General features: G+C 37.6%; 1 protein-coding gene across 1 annotated transcript in view; it reads right to left on the bottom strand.

Moving 5' to 3' along the window:
* Window positions 1–6,213: 6,213 nt before the first annotated feature.
* The window catches only part of fam199x (family with sequence similarity 199, X-linked), a 50,091-nt gene continuing 31,397 nt past the window's right edge, over window positions 6,214–24,907 (bottom strand). The window contains exons 6-7 of the mRNA XM_079630128.1: window positions 16,107–16,355; window positions 6,214–6,624 (exon numbers count right to left, since the gene is read on the bottom strand). Coding sequence (XP_079486254.1) covers window positions 6,451–6,624; window positions 16,107–16,355 — 423 coding nt within the window. The 3' untranslated portion in view covers window positions 6,214–6,450. The remainder of the gene's footprint in view (window positions 6,625–16,106; window positions 16,356–24,907) is intronic.

Consider the following 24,907-nt stretch of genomic DNA (forward strand, 5'->3'; position numbering starts at 1 on the left):
GGCAGTATTAGTAATTGCTTAATGTGAAAAATATTGCCCAAAATGCATTGTTTTATAAAGTAATAGAAAACATTACTGTTTTAATGGAATGTATGTTACTGTCGGAATTTGGCCGTGTTCTAACAGTTGTGTGTGACGTAAGTGATGTCATATATGATGTTGACAAAAGATTCTATTGGCTGGTCAACTCAAGTCACCTTCGTTTATATAGCCTAGGCCTAGCGCTTTTAACCATCTAGATTGTTTCAAAGCAGCTTTACAGTGATAATAGGAAATTAAAGTAACAGAGCTTGTTTTGGCTTTACAGCAGCTCTAGAATAAAGTTATTGAGCCACTAAAGTTAGTTTTGATTGATTCACTTACGTTGCAAAGATCATTAGTTATTAACTTAAGGGCCGCTAACACGACACCGTTCCAACAGAAAACCCTTAAAGTCCCTGTAAAGTCAAAATTAAGTATGTGTTCTGAGTTTGTCATATCACAGAAAAATGTGTTATTAGCCACCCAGCCAAATTTGAATGATAAAAAAAGCCGGCAAGTACATAAAATAAGCTATCAAAATCTTGAAAAAATGAGCAGTGGTCTCTGCTCTCAAACGCTGGGGGCGTGTCCGCCGGCTGCGCTGAAACCTGTCTGACTGACATCCAACTTCTCGAGTGACTTTATGCATGAAAGACTCGGTCTCTTTTGTGGTCGGAAGGGACTGCTTTGTGAACAGATACTAGTTTAAATTACTTTGCTAAGGAATCATATTGATCATATAAATAATAATTAATAAAAAATCACGTTAGAGGGTTGCAGAATTTAGTAGGCTACGTATGTGGACTACCCAACGTTACTATAATTATAACATAAGCACACAAGGCAGCCTACCCTCATTGGTGGGCACGCACTGCCGATGATGGCACCAGTTGTCGGCGACGGGAGGATGAAGGCCGAGGCGGGAGATAGTCGGTTCGGCCCCATTCACCAGTAACAGTGGATTATCGGAGCATCCCAGTTGTCTCCGACGAAAGTTTATAAAACTATCCCGTGTAAAATGATCACTACAGAGGCGGGTTTTGGTGGTGATCCTCAGCTCTCCATCAAGGTGGCTCTTCACAAAATTAATCCACCTCTTCTTGATGTGATCGTTTTTAGGAAATGTAAATAAGGACACCGATCTGTTTCGTACATGATCGCATCCAGGTAGCCTACGCATTTCCGTGACGAAGGCATAGCTAACTAGCAAACTAGGCTGTAGTAATAATATTACTGACAGTAACTCGCGATTGAGCGCCAAACTGATGCGAATGTGCTCTATTTATATTGTTAGTGAGCGGCCAGCCTCAGGGGCTCCAGTGCGTCATCAAGTAGGGGCGTGTCCAGGAGCTCAGGGGCTCCAGTGCGTCATCGAGCCCCCGTTTTAGCCCCGCCCAAAAAATCCGGAAAATAGCAATGGTGAAAAACTGTTTAACGGTCTAACTCCACAATCCAGTACTTCGCAGTTCACAGTCTTTGTAATATGTTTTAGCAATACATTTCTAACATTTATAATGTGTTTAGAATTTTTTTTTAGAATTGCCTTTACAGGGACTTTAATGTGATCTGGCCAGCTTTTCTTTTTCTTTTTCATCTCTGCGCAAGCTTTAAAAACGCAAGCCTGTGAAAACGCTGACGGCGTGCACATGCGTATTACGTAATTAGTCTATAGGTATGCGTGTTTTAATATATATGTGCGCACGTGTCTACTCCAAGCAACAAGATCAAGCAGCAATGACATTGCAGGCTGACTAATACATAGACATGGACTTCTCAGGCCCTCCCACTTGTGCAAACCAAATAAATACACTTTCATTTGCATGAATGAAAAATGAAGGCCAAATAAAAAAAAAATTGCATGCATGCCTACATCCCGTTAACACAATCCCTAGTTGATCGATAATATCGGCACCCATTTCTCAGGTGGCTATAAAGGTCAAGTTCTCTAAAGATACATTTTTTTAATCTATTGTTAATTCCAATTATTGCCATAACCTTTATTACAATAATGTTATTCAGCATTTAAAGTATTTCTGAATTTCTAAGACACTAAACCTCATTCTCTGAACCAAATTCTCAATAGCCTAAACCAATTTGTTGAATAAGTCACTTTCTGCAAAACCTTAAACAAGTTCAGGCAGTGAGACACCATTTCGTCCCCTTGGAATTATAAGGTTCTATCTGACATTTTTGTCAAAATTCAGTTATTCACATATTCTTATTCTGTGACAACTTATTTACATTATGTGATGTTGTTCTTTAAGTTGTGTACATTTTGGAACTTTTTATTTAGAAAATAAAAAGGTTCTTTCTACACAGTTGAATGGAATGCAAAAACTTTAAAGCTCAATATCTCAAAACCAGTCAGAATGCAGATAGAACCTTATAATTCCAAGGTGGCGATTTGCAAATTTCATGTGCTCTTTTTGCAAAATTCTAAACATGTTCTCACTCACTAAAACACATTTAACACTGTGATGCATGTGTGTTGCAAAATGCTAAACACAGGCAGGCAAAAGTTAAACACAACTACAACACAGTTGTCATTGTTTACGCAGCGACTCAAAATTGTTCACACTTGTTTCTAATGATGTGATCAAACCAACTGTACAGTGCTCAGGTGACACATGTGCACTGAATGTTGATGCGAACAATAGATGGAAACAACCTGAAAAGGAGAGGAAGAGTATGTGTAAGGTAGTGGGTGAAGAGTAAGAGGGTGAGAAAGATCAAGGCGTGGACAGTGTTGTGGATCCATCACACCAGAGTCCTCAGGTCGGACCCAAGAAGAAGACATCACGCTGAGGCTGAATGAATCTCACTGACTTTGATTTTGCAGTTGTGCAATTCGTTTGAGTGTACCGGTACTGTAACATACTTTTCATTTAGAGTTTGAAAAAAAAAACTTTTTGGCAAGTGTTGAATATATAGACACTCCGTAATATTCAATATTACTGAGTAATATTGAATATATAATAATGTTTTTTTCTGTAACTTGCAGTGCACAGTTTAATCCCTTTACTACTGTAAGTTGCCATTACTATACGTTTATACAAAAACAACTTTTTGGCTATATGCAAGTGCTGAATATACAGACACTCAGTAATATTCAATATTACTGAGTAATATTGAATATTCAATAATATTTTTTCTGTAACTTGCAGTGCACACAGTTTAATCCTTTTTTTCCTATACGTTTATACAGTAAATAATTGCAAAATTAGTTTACTGTTACGATATATATATATATTTTCTTCTGTAACTGCATGCTATGCATGCTGTATTCTCCTTTTTTTGATGTAGTGTTTAATGCATTATTTGATTTTGAGCACAGATCAAATGATTTTGAGGCAATTGTTTGATTTTGCCAGAAGAGTCAGATTTGGTTCTTTTTAAGGTTTCGAGAAAGATTTTAGCAATTCAGAAAATCTCTAATTACTGTGTATTGGCAAATAATTTTAAAAGGCTGCATTACCTCCCATAGTAGGTACAATTTATAAATGTTTTTTATACTATTTGTTAACATTAACCTATTACCTGCCAAAAAAGCCTTTCAAATGACTAAATAAATACATATTTATAAAGAGTAATAACTCTCTTTGTTTAATTCTCATTTGTAAAAATGCTAAATGTTGACTGCACAATTACATACATGACTGACAAGACAAATACACCTACTGTAAAGATAAGATTGAAATGCTTTAAGTATTTCATGTCAAGAAAATATATAATTGACACAAAAGCTAGTATGATGTGCAATATATTTCACACCTCAATCATGTCATACTTTTTTATTTGATGAAATTAAGAATATTCAGACATTTCAGTAAAGCAGTTGAGTCATAACTTCAACTTACACATTTGTCCAGATCAAAATATCTATGTACTATTCTTACAAATAGTGTAAAGACTAACAAAATGGTCTTCTCTAAAAATGTAAACAGAATTTGGGGAATTATCCAATTGTTTGAATATCTGCGCATTTGTGTTTAGAGAGATCAAAGTTGTTGTTTTTTTGGTTAATCCTTTTTTTTTTTTTTTTGATTAAAATCTTAATTTTTGCACAATGCTGTTTTCTTCACATTTGTAAGGTTTAAACAAAAATTCCAAGATGTAATGTATTCTACACTAAAAAGTAGTCCCCTCACTTCCAATATATAACCCAGATTACATAAATATAATCACAATGAAAAATTGGAAATATTACTTTTCTCCAACTTGGCTAAAAGAGAGCAAAGTAATATTTTTTCAGGTATTGTGTTCTATTAGTTTTTAATATGAAATTTAAATGTCAAAAAGTTCCAAAACATATTTGTATGACCTTTCAAATAAATTTAAAGTAGATACAAAATGAAGGCAATGACTTAATTTGTCAGTGTTCCCTCTATGCCGGAGTTCATATTGTATGTACTTCTACAAGCAATAATTACCCAATAAATTACGTACATACAAATGATGTCATTGTATGACATGATGAAACATTTAAAATTATTTGTCACTGTCCTTTTAATGTTTTTAAACACTATTTAAGAACTTGAATTCGTAAGATACAATGCACATTTAACTGCGCTGTTACAAAAAGATGTCTGGATGTTTTATCTTCTGGGCAAGAATCAAAACACTTCTTTTTTTTATGCAAACCAAATATATATATTTTTCAATGCCCTCCATATTTATCAGAATCAGAAGGTTTAACGTTCAACACTAGTCTGGCAAACCATTAAAAAAAATCCCTATCATTTACAGTATGTGCTGACTAAAATCGTACCAAGTATAGATTAAACTTGGTAACATGCAATTGTGTGCTTAATCAATTATTCTTTTTTCCCCAAGTAAAGTGTGTTCAATAGCACATACATTTTTGCTGTGGTACCAAGAATCATGAAACTGCGTTGCCACTGGTACGGACTAGTAACATGTATCAAGTACAAACAACTTTAGGAGGCAGTCTTTTATGAGTCTGTGGACTGCATGCACAACTCTTCTTTCAACCAATTTCGAGTAGGTATGCGCACCTATGATTTTACTTCAGAAAACTGATGAGATGTACATTAACTTACATTTACATATATGATAAACGGTCAATGGACATAATGGTCAGACAGCATTTACTGTAAGGATAACTGCAGAGAGACTTTATTATTACAACTAACTAAAGATCTGGGGCCTCATGTATAAAACCTTGCGTAGATTTCATCCTAAAAGTGTGTGCGCAAAATTCCGTTTATAAAACCCAGTCAGCGGAAGATTGTACGTACATGCTCCTCCACCTCGAAAGAACTATATATGGAGCTTTTCACTATGCATAACGTCATCTACTTATCATTACCATATGTATATCCCCGTCCACGTGATGCCATGTTTAATGGTACAAGACATAAGAAAAATATGATACAAACTATAAATGTGCAGTCAAATTACAGTATCCTTGTCTTGTTTTAGAATAAATATATCAAAATATCTGCAAAAGCTAAATTTATAAAATAAGGCCGACTTTTCAGAGGTTTTCAGAGAAGAGCTATTCACTTTATTTTTCACTGGCCAAACAGTATTTTTAATTGTTTTAAACAAATAAAATCAATGCAGTTGTCCCTAAAGGTAAACATATGTTTTAGAATGTTTATATATAAATATATGGAAACAGACTGGCCTTATTTTTTGCAGTGTAAATACAACTATCTGACTCTTCGACAAAACATTTTAAAAATAAAACGTGCAAATCTTAGTTTCCTTCAAATACAATTGTATTTTTCACAATGTTGGGAAGATCACAGGAGTTCATTAGGACACCGTCTAACTGCTAATGCATTAACAGAACACCCTGCGTGCAGCAGTGGTTGTACAGTGTTGTCATCAGACCCATTCGCTCTACCAGTGAACAAAAGTGTGCATCATTGATTATTGATCTCGCGAGAAATATTTTCTCAGAACAAGAGTCATGGAATTTAGATTAAAGAGGAATTATCATGCGCCTATCACTCTTCGCTGTCACTAAAACATGAAAATTTAGCATGCCACAGGAAAAGAGTTCAAAGCAGCACGTCTACAACAAATATTTCTAAATTCATCATTTTTGTTTAATTTCTGGATAAAGACTATGTAATTTGAGTGCTTAACTCCATTAATGAGTGGAATATTTAATTGAAATGTGTATGAAACACATCAAAATGAAAATAGTTTATAATCATTCTGTTTATTTCATTACTTTGCTCACTCCAGTAAAAGAATGCGTATGCACATATTTATGGCAAGTTAATTTTTTTATAAATCCTGATGTGCGTGGAAAATTATGTACACGTTTCAATGCCTTTTTTTGTGAGCACGCAATGTTTATACATCAGGCCCCTGGTTGCCGAGAGATGTCTAGAACAGAGTAATTAATGCTGCATTGGAAGAGGCTTAGAAGGAACACTGAATAATTCACTCTCGTCACATCAATACATCAACATCATCACAATGGTCTTCCTCCTCTGTGACTTTAAGAGAAAGGACCTCCTCATTCAGGAAGAGGCCGCTCAATCTCTCTTTGCGAGCCTGTCTCTGCTCCTTCAGCTGGCGCTTGCGTAAAGCTTTCTGCTGCATCTTCCTCTGCTTGGACCGTTTCTGTAAAAGATGATGATCACGGCATTATGTTTTTACTATTAAGAATAGCAAAGCATTTAAAGTTGGGATGCACCAATCCAGTCTTTATTGGTCAATTAAGCTTCATCCACACAGGCAGCAACTTTGTCGCTTGCACAGTGATACAGTGAATTTCTATTGTTGGTTACCATAGACCAGGGTTGGTCTTAGATCAAGATCTTCTGGATTTCTAGAAACTTCCAGGCAAGTGTGTTTGTTGGAGTTGAACTCTGTTGGACATAGGCCCTCCAGGCGCAGGATTGGAAACCCCTCACAGCACTGTTTACTCAATATTACCATTCAAATATTAATGGTTACTAATGTTGTACATTTATTCAATACATCTTTAGTATTTATATGGTTTTGGATGTAATAGATTTTCATAAGTTAACAGTCAATTTTACTGACAATCAATTGAACCTATCTGGAATACCCACAATCTCACATACGCTTTTCCATGCATTATTTATCTTTAAAGTGTGTGTGTATTTTATATATATATCAATAAATCAATTAAAAGGAGATCGTGCCTTTTCAGTGGCCCGCTCCAGAGCTATGGAACAATCTGCCATCTAACATAAAGACTGCACCAACATACATTGATTTTAAATATTTGCTTAAAACCCACTTATTTACTGCTGCTTATGGTCATAAGCGGGCGTAGTGGTATTGCATTGTATTGTGCATTGTTTATCTGTGGTTTTAGGTTTACTCATTAGGATACTTGTTTACACTTTGTACAGCACTTTGGCCAACAGCTGTTATTTTTAAATGTGCTTTATAAATAAATATGACTGACTAACTGATATATATCTCTTCTGCAGTCAGAAACTTGCTTTATACAATTGAAAAACTCCAAACAGCAAGGATAAATGTTTCCTCCATTCTTCCATCACCCACAGTGGCTGAGAGGAAGTGTACGGTCTTCTCTCCTATTGGTTGTCGCTGGACACATCCAGTCACCAGAGCCTGTGGTCGCTCAAGCACCGGATGTTGTGAGCTCTCTTTGAAATTGAAAGAGATTTAGTCTCTTTGGTTGTGGTGATTTAATCCTGTGATTGGCAATCAGATACCTTTCTTAATTCACCAACAAATTTGAATTCTCTCATTTCCTAAACCTCATGAAATTCCAGATATATGACTTTCTTTCTTCAGATAAACAGAAAGATTTTCAGAAAAATAACCATCTCTGTGAATCCATAAGTGAATGAGAGCAAAATTGTTCAGCCAACTGTCTTACGTGCATTCATGAGCAGGGTCGAATTTATGCTGTCTCTCAACAACACGCAAGCACGCTGTAAAGCGTATGCGAGAAGTAAATATAGCAGAAGTGCAGAGGAATGTACATAAACCATACACTGTTTACAAAACGGTCAGAAAATCTGTGCTTCTGTATTTTTATCCACATTTTTAGCAAATCATGAGAAAATCACAACACCCATTCACCCAAACCGTCGTTCATATAAAGCACTTGTGTCTCTTCAGAAGACTTGGATTAAACTGCTCAATACATATGGATTTATCTTGCAATCTCTATGAAAGTTTTAAAGCATCAGAGTTTTGGGTGAATAGACTTTCAATGGAGGGACAGAAATCTCTCAGATTACATAAAAAATATTTTTATTTGTGTTCCGCAGATTAATGAAAGTCAATAGGTTTGGAATGACCATAAGGGTGAGTAATTGATTACAGAATATTCTTCTTTGAATGAAGTGTCTTATGCATTAATAACCTTATAAAAATATAAGTATGCCATTTGGGACATACCTACTGTCTTTATGAATGTCTCCCAATTCATTCAAAAACACAGTTCAAACACCACTGTGTTGACAGAATACAGAACTGTTCTGCTTTGTTTGGAACCATTTTGTTGGCGAAAAAAATAGCTATTTTACACCAACACCAGACTAGCTTGCTTGTTCTTAAGCTTAATGGAAGGCTATTACCTGGCTTAGGCTGGCTATATTGATATGTTTTAAGACTTAAAAAACACCCACTTCTATGATTGGATAACATATTTTCATATGAAATGAGTATTACAAAGTGAAACTGTTGAAACATGATTATGTATGTATTACAGTATTGTTTAAATCTACTCCAAAGATTCCTTTAAGTTTTTTTGTTTTGTTTTGTTGCAGCAATCATTGTAACCAGTGCTGAATGCATACATCCAATAGCCAGAGTTTTGTGTGTGTGTATGTGTTTGCAAAGCTTGTATCCAAATATGACAATTAATTATGTCCTACTGGAATTATCAGACACTTCATTGAAAATAAACAGACACTTCCCATTTTTTTTATTCTTCTGAAGGTATGCAGATAGAATGTTCTTCCACAACTAAGAACTGCACAGAACTGAACTTTCTAACATTTGGAAAAGTTAGCAGACATTAAAATGTATTTTTATTTCAGAGAAATAATAAAAAACAGAACGAGTCATTTTGGCAGCTTGTTTTCAGTGAAAGGTTGTTGTTGTTTTTTTATTACTTTTTGTTTCTAAATAAAAAAAATCCTACAATCAAAATTTAAGACAAGTAGTTTGTTTAGGCATGGTTTGCAGGGAATTACAAACCTGCGCATATATATTCTAACGCACATATAACTATAGAATTAATTCTTGATGCGCATGTGAGCGCCATCAGCATTTCTCACAGGTTCGCGTTTAAAATCTGTTTAGAGAGAACGGTGTCGTTTTAGCGGCCCCTAATTTAATAACAAATGATCACTTCGACAAAAGTGAATCAATCAAAACTAACTTTAGCTGGAAAGTAACATTATTCAAGAACCGCTATAAAGCCAAAACAATCGGTTACCTTAAATTATACGTTTATCTCTGTAAAGCTGCTTTGAAACAATCTACATTGTTAAAAGCGCTATATACCGGTAAATGAAGATTACTTGACAATGTTTTTATAGTACAATTGTCAAATGTCATACATGTCAAAAGATCAAGGGAAAAATCTAAATTCATGACCTCTTTAACAAAGAAAATAAATAATAAATACCTCATCCAATTGAGAATCACCAACAACTTTTGTATGTTTCAACTACATATTACACTGTCAGTGTTGTGTGAAATGCATTACTAAGTAATGAATTACTGTAATTTAATTACTTTTTCCTTGAAAAAGTAAAGGGATAACTCTTAATTTTTTCAGTAATTTAATTTTGTGTGTGTGTGTGTGTGTGTGTGTGTGTTTTTTTCTGAAGCCAAAATGTGTCCAAATAATAGACCCTGCGTTTTTCAAGCTGCTCGTTTCTCAGTTGACTCAGAGTTTGAGTTCTCCTCCATGTTGCTTCCATGCCACTGACTGGACAGGGTGGAATCATGTGACTACACATACGGAAGTATGTTTTTAAGGGGAAAGTATTAACAGGATTAAAAAAACAAAATAACCGACATGGGAAAATTACGTCGGTTAGAGGTTCTGCATTTGGGTTTCGATTACTTTTCCATTAATCGTCCAGCCCTAATCTGGATTCATGCCAAAACTCATGTACTAATCAACAAATCTCTTATTTACATTGTGTTTGCACTGTTAGTTATGATGAAACCATTCGTTAGTGTTCAGAAATCGAGTTACAATGACGAGATCTCTGCATTCATACGCTCAACATGTCTGTAACCGGCTACAACGCTCATTACTGCAACCTTTTAATGTCACACTCTAAATATAATGCTATAGATCTAAATATAATGCTATAATCAACACTTTTCACGATTAATTAACCTTGAGAACTGTAATAGTAAAAACTTTTGAAAAAAGTTTTTGAGAGTTAAAAATGTAATACTTAAAAGGCACACCGCGGAACTTTTGGCCATTAGGGGCGCTAGACCTGTAACTTTCACGTCTAGTGCCCCTAGAGACCACAAGCGCCGCAGCACTGTCGCAAAAGTAAAGAAGACATCCATTTAATAAATGAATTGCACAAAAGTGAACAGAAAATAACTGGTCAGGTAAGTCGCATAGACCAGGGGTGCCCAACCCTGCTCCTGTCTGTCCTGCAGAGTTCATCTCCAACTCTAATCAAACACACTTTAATTTTCAAGCGATCCTGAAGACATTAATTGTTTGCTTCAGGTGTGTTTGATTAGGGTTGGAGATAAACTGTGCAGGACAGTCGATCGGCAGGAGCAGGTTATAGAGACGTTTTGTACTTAAAACTAAGTTGTTATTGTGTTGGTTTTCGAGTCATCTTATCTTTAGATCGGACTTACGTCGTCTTATTTGTGTTTTTCCTTTAGTAAACTATGAATTTGAATCTAAAATCATATAAGCCTCTAATAATACATAGAAATTTGTATCTAAAATCATATAAGCCACGAATAATACACACATATATGAATGTGTAAAAGGACAAACAAACTGAAGCCTACAAATAACGGCAGTAGGTTTTGACATATCAGTTTTGTTACACGAATTCCCGACTTCGCAGTAAATATTACATTATATATCCACTTTTATGCCGATGTTTATGTTTTATTTTCAGTCATCATTTTCTTCGCCCCTTGAATAATCTTCAGAGTCCCCTCCCGAAACAGGGAGAGGACGAGTAGGACAACGAGGGAGAGCCGGGGAAAAACAAGAGAGCTTCTTGTTTTTCTGCGAGCACGATCCCTCTCGCGTTTTCCCTTTCTTGCCTCCTCAGGAGCAGTTTTAAACTTTTCCTTGCCTCAGCCATGGCCAGAAGTCGAGCAGGCGGAAAAATAGTAGCAAAAGCGTTAGCTCCTTGAGCATATCAGAGCTTGTGGTCACGTGACGGTCGTAAAGTGATTCGTTCTCCAGGCATTCTCCAGGTCACATGACCAGTCCAAAGACGGTCCGTCTCCTCCAAACTTACATAGGCGGTATTTCAAGAGGGCAGCCCCGCTCGGAGCATTGATAGTGTCAAACACTGTATATTGGCCTGAGGAATAATTTTTAAAACAACTCATATGCTTCAACTCTTTAGGTCAAAAGTTCCACGGTGTGCCTTTAACCATTTAATTTACAAAGATGTTAGCCAATCACAGCATTGGACGTTTACACTGAAGTCTCCCTTTATTTCTAAGGGGCGGCGCCAGATATTTTTTTAACGCAGGTGCTGAGGGTGCTAGATCATTGACAGGGGGAGCTGCGCAATATAATGTTAATATATATATAATGTTAATATATTTTTTTTTTTTTTACTATTAATAAATGAGCAAAACTTAGCCACTCAATTTAATATTCAATTATTTTAATTATCACAATTAAAGTTTTAATTTTATTAAATTGAATAAGCACAACATTCAGCATTCAATCAAATCTTCTTAAAGATTTATTATTATTAATAATGTTATTTCAACATAATATCTCATTTTTTCGACATAATATGTGTGCGTATTATACAAGATATGCATTTGTAAATCCAGTTACACGAGTGCATTGATTTTTATTAATAAACTAGTATTTTCTGTGTTTGCAAAGATGAAGTTGATGATCGCCATCTCCGTAGTGAACGCGTCTACAGAGAGAAACGCACATAATGGATTACATATTTAGAGAGTAGCCTATTTCTTTTCGTTTTGAATTGTTTCGTTTAAAGACATTTCAAGCTTTCTATACATTTATCATGTCTGTGAGGCATACGCTGAGTTTCGGTTAATTTATGATGAGATGCGCTCCAGTTCACGTGCAATGCAAGTGACGCGCCGGCGCCTCCATGTCATGATTATATTGTCTGATATATTTGCTTCTTATTTATTAAATCCAGGCAATAGGTTGCTGAAAATTTGATTACAATTAAGATCAAATTTATACAAAACGAAATTCACTTTAAAGAAAGGCTTTCTACAAAACAAAACTTAATGAAGTGGTCAAAATCATGTCTGACCCACACCATGTCTCCCGATATATTGCGCATCCTATCTTACCCATGCGGTTCACTTTTCATAAATCAACATAGATGAAAAGACAACAACATTATAATATTTTAACAATTATGAAACTAAATGCGCTTATTTAATGGTTACAACACGTATAGTAGGCCTAGAGACTATTTGTACAAATCGCTGCACATTCATTTAATTATGAATTTTGCGTACATAAGTTGAAAGGCATTTGTTTGTGCATAATAAAACAAATCAGCAACATTTATCAAGTTCACGGATAATTGTGCGTGCATTTATTAATCTTTATGATGCTAAAATCATAATAAAGTAGGCTATACTATGTACAAAAAATCAGATGAGCCCAGAATATGAACACAACGTGTTTAATTACACGTTAAGCATTTTCTTCCCATAGAAAACCATTATAAGGATTAATGCAGATTCGAAATATCCCTTATTATGTCGAAATAACGAGATATGTCAAAATAACAACTTATTGCGTCGAAATAACGAGATATTACGTCGAAATAACGAGATATTACGTCGAAATAACTGATATTACAGTGGGGAGAAAAAGTATTGGATACGCTGCAGATTTTGCAGGTTTTCTTACTTCCAAAGCATGTAGAGGTCTGTAATTTTTATCACAGGTACACAGAGACGGAATCTAAAACAAAAATCCAGAAAATCACATTATATGGTTTTTAAATAATTAATTTGCATTTTATTGCATGACACAAGTATTTGAACACCTACCAACCAGTAAGAATTCCGGCTCTCACAGACCTGTTAGTTTTTCTTTAAGAAGCCCTCCTGTTCTCCACTCAGTACCTGTATTACCTGCACCTGTTTGAACTTCCTGTATAAAAGAAACCTGTCCACACACTCAATCAAACAGACTCCAACCTCTCCACAATGGCCAAGACCAGAGAGCTGTGTAAGGACATCAGGGATAAAATTGTAGACCTGCACAAGGCTGGGACGGGCTACAAGACAATAGGCAAGCAGCTTGGTGAGAAGGCAACAACTGTTGCCGCAATTATTAGAAAATGGAAGTTGTTCAAGATGACGGTCAATGGAGATTAGAGTCAGAACTACATGGCAGGACCTGGTCAATGACCTGAAGAGAGCTGGGACCACAGTCTCAAAGAAAACCATTAGTAACACACTACGCCGTCATGGATTAAAATCCTGCAGCGCACGCAAGGTCCCCCTACTCAAGCCAGCGCATGTCCAGGCCCGTCTGAAGTTTGCCAATGACCATCTGGATGATCCAGAGGAGAAATGGGAGAAGGTCATGTGGTCTGGTGAGACAAAAATAGAGCTTTTTGGTCTAAACTCCACTCACCATGTTTGGAGGAAGAAGGAGGATGAGTACAACCCCAAGAACACCATCCCAACCGTGAACCATGGAGGTGGAAACATCATTCTTTGGGGATGCTTTTCTGCAAAGGGGACAGGACGACTGCACCGTATTGAGGGGAGGATGGATGGGGCCATGTATCGCGAGATCTTGGCCAACAACCTTCTTCCCTCAGTAAGAGCATTGAAGATGGGTCGTGGCTGGGTCTTCCAGCAGGACAACGACCCGAAACACACAGCCAGGGCAACAAAGGAGTGGCTCCATAAGAAGCATCTCAAGGTCCAGGAGTGGCCTAGCCAGTCTCCAGACCTGAGCCCAATAGAAAATCTTTGGAGGGAGCTGCAAGTCCGTATTGCCCAGCAACAGCCCCGAAACCTGAAGGATCTGAAGAAGGTCTGTATGGGGGAGTGGGCCAAAATCCCTGCTGCAGTGTGTGCAAACCTGGTCAAGAACTACAGGAAACGTATGATCTCTTTAACTGCAACAAAGGTTTCTGTACCAAATATTAAGTTCTGCTTTTCTGATGTATCAAATACTTATGTCATGCAATAAAATCGAAATTAATTACTTAAAAATCCAGAAAATCACATTGTATGATTTTTGTTTTAGATTCCGTCACTAACAGTTGAAGAGTACCTATGATAAAACTTAGACTTCTACATGCTTTGTAAGTGTAAAAACCTGCTAAATCGTCAGTGTATCAAATACTTGTTCTCCCCACTGTATGTCGAAATAACGAGATATACTGTTGAAATAACGACTTATCTCGAAATAACAAGATAAGTTTTCTTTTCTTCACCATGCGGTTCAGGGCTTCCATACAGCCTGAATATAATTGCTTCCAGAAATTATTTTTGGGGGTGCGTTGGTCTTTCTTGGGGGCGCTGAAGCACCTGCTAGCCCCTACCTAGCGCCGCCCATGTAAATTATGCCATTTTTTTTACATTATAAATGTACAGGAAACATTATAACACAATAAAACAATGCAGTTCATGACCCTAAACACAGCCAATCATTAAGGAAACTAAACACCATATTAAAAACCAAAGGGATGTCAAACTTTTAAACAAGACCATTGGTGTAAATGTAGTTTTTGTTTTGTCTTGCGGAATATGTGTAAATATTTGTTACATGAAACACGAAAGTAAAAAAAATTGTGAATATCAGGAAAGTATTTAAAAAAAACATCACTACAAGTTACGGTAACTTAGTTCGTACAGTGAATGATTTGTCAGACTGATTCAATCTGTATTTTTTTTTTTTTTTTTTTGCATTCAAGAGAAATGACTTACAGAATCAGATTACACTGGCTGCACTGTATGTTTGTATTAAGACAGTATGTTTGTGACTGCTGTGGTGTTTTGCCTTGGAGGGCCTGCCTGCTACCGGGCCAACTACGAGGCAAACCATTGTGTGTGTTTACCCTGGTGCGCTTTTACGCCCGCTCATACACACACTTACATCTGCGGTGACACGCGGATACTCTCCGGCATCCAAAAAACACTGCTGTCAATATGAGGATTAATATGTGTCTTTGGTGGATTCTTCTATGCTACTTCAGCACTAAAATATTCGGCAGCGGAGCTATTGCGTTTGAACTCAATGGACTTTCAGGACTCCATTGGCTCTGTTTGCCCACCGTGACGTTCTTTCCCGGCCGAGATACATTCACCGCGGATCGGGTCGATCATTTATATCCAGTAAGTCCTCCTCTGTTATTAGTTCGATTTGGTCTAAAGTTCGTTCCATCTCCTCCACCGGCCGTGGAGCAAATCCTAATCATTTGTTTCCAGTTACCAAGGCAACACCAAAAGCTAGTTTTACTGACTGTTTTAAATGTGGACTTTTTAATGTTCGTTCTCTTACTAACAAAGGTCTACTGATAAGTGAGTTTATTAGTGATGGTAAACTGGACATAATGTGCCTCACTGAAACTTGGCAACAGCCTAATGATTATTTTCATCTTAATCAGACAACCCCAAACGGTTATTCTTACATCAGCCAACCTCGCTCCAGTGGGCGTGGTGGTGGGGTTGCTGTTTTCTTTCGTGACTCTATTAAAGTTAAAACAATCAGTACACCTCATTTGTCCTCTTTTGAATGCTTGGCTGTTAAACTCTCTGGCTTTCAACCATTGGTAATTTTAACTATTTATAGGCCACCTAAACCATGTGATCTGTTTATAACTGAATTCTCTGCACTAATGACTTCACTCTCTGTCTATTACCTAAATGAGTGCTGAAAGTACCTTAGAGTCTCGTATTCGCTCTGCAGCGGTGGCCAGGTTTCCATCGCTGTGTGCACGACTGATGCTTGTGGAGGAATTGGACCCCGTGGAAGTAGTGCTACTGCTGGCACTGCTTACTATGCTGACATTACTGCTGCTGTGAGCACTCACACCACTAGTGCTGCCACTGCTCGCCATGCTCCTCTTCCAGCCATCTCGTGTCATGCTGGGACGCTGCCGAGGACTGTGCTCACGGATGTAGCTCCTCACCTAAATTAACAATAGAAATCTGAATGTTTTTAAGAGTTTTACTGACCAACACATCTCAGATTAACCTGTAACAATTTTATGCTCATCGTATGAAACTAACCTACTTGTATGAGATAACTGGCAAGCCACTTCCCATAAATCCTGATGTACTCGTTACATCATAAGAAGAATGGCATCTACGCTAATTTTAGTGTCTTTGTTTATCCCGAGGTTTTCCCGCAGCCTGCCGGATCAAGTCCGTATCCAGATCTGACGAAGGACCTTCGCCTGGACCCGATGACAACGCAGTGCTGAAGTGCCAACTAGTCTCTCCCCTGTGAAGGATCCCTTTAACACTACAGATAAAGCATTGACGGGATAATTTCGGTTTCGCGTATATCTACCCCTAAGTGATAAAATACTGTATAAAAATTAAGGCCAGACAAGTAGTTTGTTTAGGCTTAGTTTGTAGGGAATTACAAACCTGCGCACATATATTCAAATGCGCATAACTATAGAATTAATTCTTAATGCGCACGTGAGCGCCATCAGCATTTCTCACAGGTTCGCGTTTAAAGTCTGTGAAGAGAGAACGGTGTCGTCTTAGCGGCCTCTAATCCACTGAATTTCCCACTGAATCCATTTGGAATGTTTGTATCTCCAGCTGAAGCAGTGTTTGGGATTTTTGAATGTTTGAATCTGACGGGTTTGGGGCGGAGCTTTGGAGTGCCAAATTTGTAAGTCCCCTGTTTGCCCTGAGAATCGTCAGACCCTGACGTCCAAGTAAAAGTATTGTGCTATGACTAACTACAGTAAATTGTTATAAATTGATTCAAAACCTTATAGGTTTCATTCCATTCCTAATTCCAATTTACAACTACTAGAAGTATATCCAACTTGACCTGCACATATAAAGCACAGAGTTGCCAACTTTAGCTGTCTGGCTGGAGTGAGATTTTGATGGCATGGGCTGAATCAATGACATACCCCTATTTGAGGTTTAAGGATCCAAACATTCATTTTTATTTCATCTTAATGCAAATTACCCAAACAATTAAGTCTAATGTTAAGTCTAATGCACTTTTTACAGTAATCAACATTTGAAGTGGTTTAAAACCTTTCTTACCCGTTCTTGTCTTAGACAACTTTTTTGATCCACCTCGAATGTTGACAACTGTACCCGTTAACTTTACCCACCATATACGCTAGTTAGCTAATATTACCAGCCAGTCAGATTGCTTACTAATTTATTTTCAAAAATACTACATTTCTTTTTGAATGCTCTACATAATGTGGAAAACCAATGTAGAATAGGCCTGTACATTATACTAAAATGCAGTTGCAATATAAGCTAATTTGTCCACAGTTGTAAAGCAGAAAGATCACTTAAAGATAATAAGGACAAACAAAGGGAATATACATTAGCAGGTCAGAGGTAGAATGTTCCATAAGAAAAAACATATTCAGTTCCCTTGAATACATTACTGTCATTTAGTATTTCAGTAGGCTAAATGTGAAGGTCTCTGTATTAAGACGGAGTTAAAATTTAAGGAAAATAGCTGAAAATATACTCGCTGCTGCTATCTGTTCCGCTTAAACTGCTTTTTTTCGCTCCTTCCTGGTGAGAGGTGTGTGTGCAGATTTTTTATTTTTTTTCCAACACTTGTGATTCACAGTCTAAACCAATTGTGTTTATCATTAGGAAGGTGTGTGAGGTGGCAGGCAAAGAAGCATAAGGGTAAGAATCTCTCTTAGAAGGTGAGGGATTTTTTTTTTTCTACAACGATTTTGCTCAACTGGTTTTGGTATCTAGTCTTCACCTTGTTGTGCCTATATTTCAAACCAAAAATGTTTGTATATAGTTACAAATTCGCAACAGTTACTGACCCAGATCATGCTGGCTTTGGGTCAAGCGGTTTAAAGTATAATATTTCAAGATTTAAAGCATATATTATTAAATATTGTGCTTGAATTATTCCATTGTCTTAGATGGCTCTGTGTCAGTTTATTTTTAGTCTCCCTTTTCTTTTCTTAAGTTTTTGTTTTGCTTTTGATACTTCATGTATCAATCCAAAATGTATTACCAATTGAATCCTTACATGCCGTGATATTGACACTTCACAAAATGGATTTTTTTTTTTAGGGGGGGTTATATCACTAATACAGTATAACTCCACCCACCTCAATCGTGAATGAAGTGCTGCACACATTTTGGAGACTGTCTCTGCTTTATTGTTTAGCTGCAACAAACTTTGTAACCTGTTGATGAAAACGTAATGCGATGCACTTGCTGCCTCAGATGAGTCTGTTCTAATGACTGACAAAACACAAATCTCCGACATTTGCTGGTGAAAAACCTTGTAACTCGCATGTGGCTTCATTATATTATTAACATTTTACAAAAATCAAGCTCACACGAAGCTTTTCACTGGTTTCAAAACACACTATGCTGGATATTAGTAAACTGTCACTTCCTGACTTCTCTCTGTGTGGTGTTGTCCTTAAAGTATGTGAGCCATTAATTTTCACTTAAAGGATAATTCCGGTATTTAACACCTTGAGTCTATATTGTAGTTTGGTTTGGATGAACAATAGTGGTGGACAACATTTTTTTGACAATGGTTCCTCTCTCGAGTTTTTGACTATAAAAGAATTGGCCATGGACCCATTTAACATTGGAGTCAATGGGCATGTCCGAAAATGTCCTTAAAACAACCTTTAACATTAGTTTTCAAAACTGTGCAACTCACCGAGTGATTAGTGATGTTAGTTGATGTTCCAGAAACAAAAAGTGTTGCGAAATACAGTTTCTGTCGTGTTTTATTCGTCATTTTGTAAAATCCCATTGAATTCTGTTGAAGGACTGAGTGCTCGTTAATATAAATGCGCTACCGGAAAAGGAAAGGGGGCTGTTTACATTTGGTCGATGTAGTCTTTTTGCTCGCTTCCGTTTCTCATAAGGCTAGCGAGCAGAGCAACTGTGCTCCGGGAGAGTAAGCGAAATAAACAAACAAAACCTTGAAAATATTGAAAGACGTGACCACTGACCAGTGCAATATGAAGTTGAACTCGACTGTGACCGTGAGTGTCCCGCGAGACATAAACATCGGTTATCGCCATCAAGTGGTCGGGAGTGTGCCAACGCTTCAGATTCAAATATTGAGCGGAAGTTACACGGTTGTGAAGTGTCTGAAAAAATAGTTCCACTATAGCAAAATAAACGGATTGGAATCATATATTGCGACGATATATTGTTTATAATCATCAACGAACACCACTAACCACTCGGTGAGTTTAACAGTTTTGTAAACGAACATTATTGGCTGTTTTAATGACATTTTCGGACATGCCCATTGACTCCAATGTTAAATGGGTCCATGGCCAATTCTATTATAGTCAAAAACTCGAGAGGAACCATTGTCAAAAAAATGTTGTCCACCACTCTTGTTCATCCAAAACAAACTACAATATAGACTCAAGGTGTTAAATACCGGAATTATCCTTTAAATGTAACGCTTTAACGTTTGGCAACAAATCCTCGGAAATAACATAGTGGGAGCATTTCACTCACATTGTCACAGTCAACATCACATTTGTATAGACCGTACAATTTGAATTTATGATTGGTTGACTGTCAAATTAAAATATTAAAGAACGAACGATAAAATAATGATAGTAACCAGTTAATGGTCATTTCAAATAAGTGTTTGTTTCGAGCGATTACAATTGATTCCATTTTAGTTTATGTTCCTTTAAATAAGTTTCCGTTTTTTGATTTTGTTAACAGGTTCAGAGCCCTTTAAACAATGTGAGTATTTAACTGGTAAACCGTTTTAAGTGACTTATTTTAGAATGTTTTTAATGAAATAAAGATTTATTTTCTTGTGAAACAAACATTTTGTATTGAGTTTGGAAATCACGTCTCTGTCTCTAAATCTAAATCTCTACATCATCGCATCATTGACCACATCTACGTCAAAAGCAAATGCAGTGTTGCCAACTATTTTCAAAGGAAAGTAGCTAAAGTCTGCATCTCACTAGACGACATGTGTCAATTAGCATATTCGTGACGTCATCCCGTCGTACTTGCATTCTGCCTAATGTCTCTTCCCCTTTGAGGGAACTCAACAGCCACATCAGCTTACGCTATGAAGACCATCCCGTGGGACCTGGTGTCTGAGGCACGTGTACCAACTAGCCACTCATGGCCGATGCAGTGATGTTGTCACAAGGTGTGCCCCAAAATATAAAAAGGGCACCAGAAAAAAAACATCATTAGTTTTAATTAGGGATGCACCGAATCCAGGATTTGGTTTCGGCCGAATATTTGTTGTTTTAAATTTTTTTTCCACCGAACCGAACCCTAAGCTTGCAATATACAGGGTTCCCACACCTTGGTTAACCTCAAATTCAAGGACCTTTCAAGGACTTTCCAGGTCCAATAGCATAAAATTCAAGGACCTAACTCTCTGGTCATCTTCATTTAGGGGTCACACTTGGCTCTGTCGCGGTCAAAAGTGACCGAAGCCTTGACATGCAACTTCTTTTTTCCCCCCAGGAAAATCAATGTAATATTCCAATATTTCAATGTAATGTTCAATAATATTTGTTTATTATTTAGAATTTTGAAGGGATTTTATGATACCACGCAATATTTATACAATTTTTATGAGCTTTTTTTTTTTTTTTTTTTAAAGCAACACTAGGTTACTTTTCAACCTTAATAATATATTTCCAAGTCTCTTGTGATGGTACATCGACTTACAATAGGTTGAATGACACGTCTGCCATAGCCTGACGGGGTCTGTAGCGTTTTTAATCGTACTTTTAAACTTCGGGTTTCGGGTAGTAACCGGCGAAAAAAGAGAACTACAAAATTCGACTGCTTTACGGCATATACGTCACTTCCACCACCACCCCCACTTTCTTAAAATCGGACGTGCGAGCCAAACTTGCGTTTGTTTGCCAAATGTTATAGTCATGGACGAAGCAGCACAGAAAAGCAAGAAAGCAAAGGTTTTGTCGGAGGAAAGCAAAAAGAGGGAACGAGAAAGTGATCGCATTAAAGGCAGAACGAGGATCAACATTGGGCTAGCGTTTTCTCGCTGGCGTGAGCTGGAGGAGGAGGGGTGCCCGATGCCACCCGTCCCGGTTCTCCAGGGATTGTTCTCTTTTTTGAGCGACAGTCCCGGAAAATATATATTATTTCCCGGGACACGAATTGTCCCGTTTTTTGTGAAAATGTAGCAGCTACTTCTAAAGTAGAATTTCCTGGTTTCAAATTAAACCATTTCCATCTACTGTTACTGTGTTTTCTTCATAGTTGTGTACAGTACATCCAATCCTGTGTCCGTAAACGGGTAAAAACCATGGTAAAAACGGGTAAAACAGTGGATTGGCCAATGCCAGGCGTTTACTTTTATTTGATTGCAAGCTCAACTTATCGCCTAGCAACTGCCTGTGCTGTCGGTCGGTCGCGCGCGCGCATCAACACACATCCAAAATGATACAGTGTGAGTTCAGTTGCTAGCTAGCTTTTTAAAAACTGTCTATTTACATCTATTGTGTGAAATGGGGGGAGAGACGGACGAGGAGGATAACACAACAAAATCGGATGAGCCACCAGTGTCAAAGAAAATACTATTTACAACCTACAACTCAGACCCCCAAAAATACTAATAATCTGAGTGTCCCGGTTTTTCAAAAATCAAAGGCAACCCTACCGACCGATGCGGACTTTCAAATATCAAATGAAAGCCTATGTCTAAAGGGTGTGTACAAGTTTGGTAGGGGCTACATTCTTGCAAGTAAATATATAAGATGTACAAAATCATATTTTAGGATACCTAACATGTCTGTGATATTTGTTTATTTGTCTTGCCTCAAGCTATAATGCAAATCTATTTGTAAAATTTGCAGATTCATCTATAGTAGCTTGATATTATAATATTGACGATATATGGTTATCTACCACTCCACACATTGCATTGAAGTATCATATAGATTCAGTAAAACGGTAACCAATAGACTAGGCTACTATAATGACGCTGGCTTGTAAACGTGAGCATCGCGATCATTTGTCGTTTGAAAAAAAATAAAACCCATGAAATTATATTCATATGACATGCTGAAATATATGCCACTGTACCTGGATGAAGACATTTCACACGCGACGCAAGCAGAACTGCATGTGAACTCCTCCTACAGTGTTCAGGGCTATCCATAGACAGTATATAAGAGGGGCTATCATGGTTGTCAACAAATGCACGTGCATGTAGGATGACAGAGTTTACGACAGTAGTAGAGGACAATACTGTTTCCCAACTCTAGGGGGACCCGAGAGCAAAAGTTACCTGGTGTTACTTTAATATATATATATATATATATATATATATATATATATATAAAAAAATATTTTTTTATTTTCACATTAAAAGTGGAAGCCTTTAAAAAAAAGTTTGAAGTGAGAAAAGTGCCATTTGGAGGCGTAAAAAAAAAAAAAAAAAAAAACTTGTAATGTCCTGTAACCAACTGTATAGCTCCCTATATAAAGGCTAGGATGGCTTGAGGAGAAGTAAATCATGGGCTAACTTTCATTTTCAAGTGAACTTCTCTTTTAACGAAAGTAGTAGAAAGTAGGTACGCATAGACGTGTACCATACGCCGTACCCTTCGCCGTACCCTGACGCGTACCTCCTCAAAAATGTAACTACACGTCGCAACGACGCGGACCGCAAGATCTGTGATTGGTCGGCTTGGTAGCATTGCATTTCCTCCTACGCGTTTCCGGCGTGTTCTTCTGCACCGCCCGCCATTTTTAAATTCAGAAGTTCTGTAAATTCAGAAATTTCACTAAAATTGACTGTTTTTCCAACTCGATAAGCTCCAGCTCCAACATGATCCGGCTCTCTTTCAGTCGCCGTTGCTTGTATTATCCAAATCAAAACAGCCACGAGGAATCTATACACAGTGGAACATTAAAACCCGCTCCCGCCAACTAGCGTTTTGGCGATGCAACTGCAGAGCAACGCAGACATAAACGCAGAAGTATAAATGCTCACGACGGTGTCACCTACGTGCGTAGCCTACGACGTACACTACGGCGTACACCCGACGCAGAAGTATAAATCAGCCTTAACTAACGAAAATCAAGCAAGCTAGTACGTATAGGCCACAAAGTGTTGCCGAAGTAACACATTAGCGGACCGGAGGGAATAATATGGATTTTTTTCCAGAAAATTTCTTGCACAAAATAAATTCAAGCACTTTCAAGGACTTGTATCTATTATGATCGTTTTCAAAAACTTTCCAGGGCCTTGAAATCTTTTTTTCCAATTCACAAACTTTCAAGGATTTCAAGGACCCGTGGGAACCCTGAATATAATATGCGCGCTACGATGGTCGACGTCACGCCGCCGTTGATTACGGGAAGGTGTTTACGTAGTGTAATGTGTTGTGTCAGGAAGAAAAATAGGGATACCGGTAGCTCACAGCTAAAGTTTTTGCAGAGGCCAGACATACTCATGGAGGCGATTGGCATCTTACAACTCGCACTTTATTCCCCAATCGAACTCATGTAACTGTCTGTCACACGTTCTACCATCCACAGCATTACTTAATAAAATAAGATAAAAATTAGCATCAAACTGAAATAACCCGCATACATGGGGTATCGAGGCGCATACAATACAGACTGCCGACAGTTCAACAGAGCGCGTGCAGCTCTTAAAGGGGCCACACCTTATTTCCACTCGTTACAGTAGTGGACCGTTCGAATGCAGTAGGCTGTGAGAAAGTGAAAATGGAACTCATGAGCAGAAAAAGTGTTGTTTGGCAGTACTTTCAGTCAAAAGAAGGCAAGTCGAGCTACATGTTCAATTTGCAATGACGATTTGTCTCGTGGTGGCAAGGACCCTAAACAATATACAACATCACCGCTGTTAAAATGCATAATGTTGCTTTTTTTTCACAGTTAAAATTAAATTAAATAAAAAATCCACTGCTGTGGACGTTGTTTACTTCATTGATGTGTTTACTGTCAATGGACTGAGGATGGGAGTAGGATTCAGTATTCGGTTTCGGCAGAATCTTAACCAGTGGATTCGGTATTCGGCCGAACCCCAAAAATCTGGATTCGGCGCATCCCTAGTTTTAATGTCTTAAGGAAGCAGCTTGTGTGTGTGTGCTGTGTGAAGATTGCAGTGTGTTTCAAGTAAGAGATCAGAGTTATGGCGGGCAGACAGTTTAAACGCTGTGTGGCATCAGGTCACGCGGCACTGTTAGGCTCCCTAATAATATAGCCTATAGAAGAGCTGGACAGATGTTCGAGATCATGTTGTCATGCTTTAAGTGCATCTTCCTTCAGACATTTGAAGCTGGTGATGTGTTTTCAGGTGCTCTTTTTACATCATCACTGTTGGCCGTGAATGGCTAGTTGGTACACATGCCTCAGACACAGCACAGACAGCGTCAGCTGACGCGGCGTTTCGTCCCCTTCTAAGGGAACCATGTTACAGTTGTAGACGTTTTCTTTCGGTGCTCACATACTGTATTTTAAAATAATATAGCTGAAT

Source organism: Phoxinus phoxinus (genome assembly GCF_949152265.1).
Source record: "Phoxinus phoxinus genome assembly, chromosome: 12".
Taxonomy (NCBI): domain Eukaryota; kingdom Metazoa; phylum Chordata; class Actinopteri; order Cypriniformes; family Leuciscidae; genus Phoxinus; species Phoxinus phoxinus.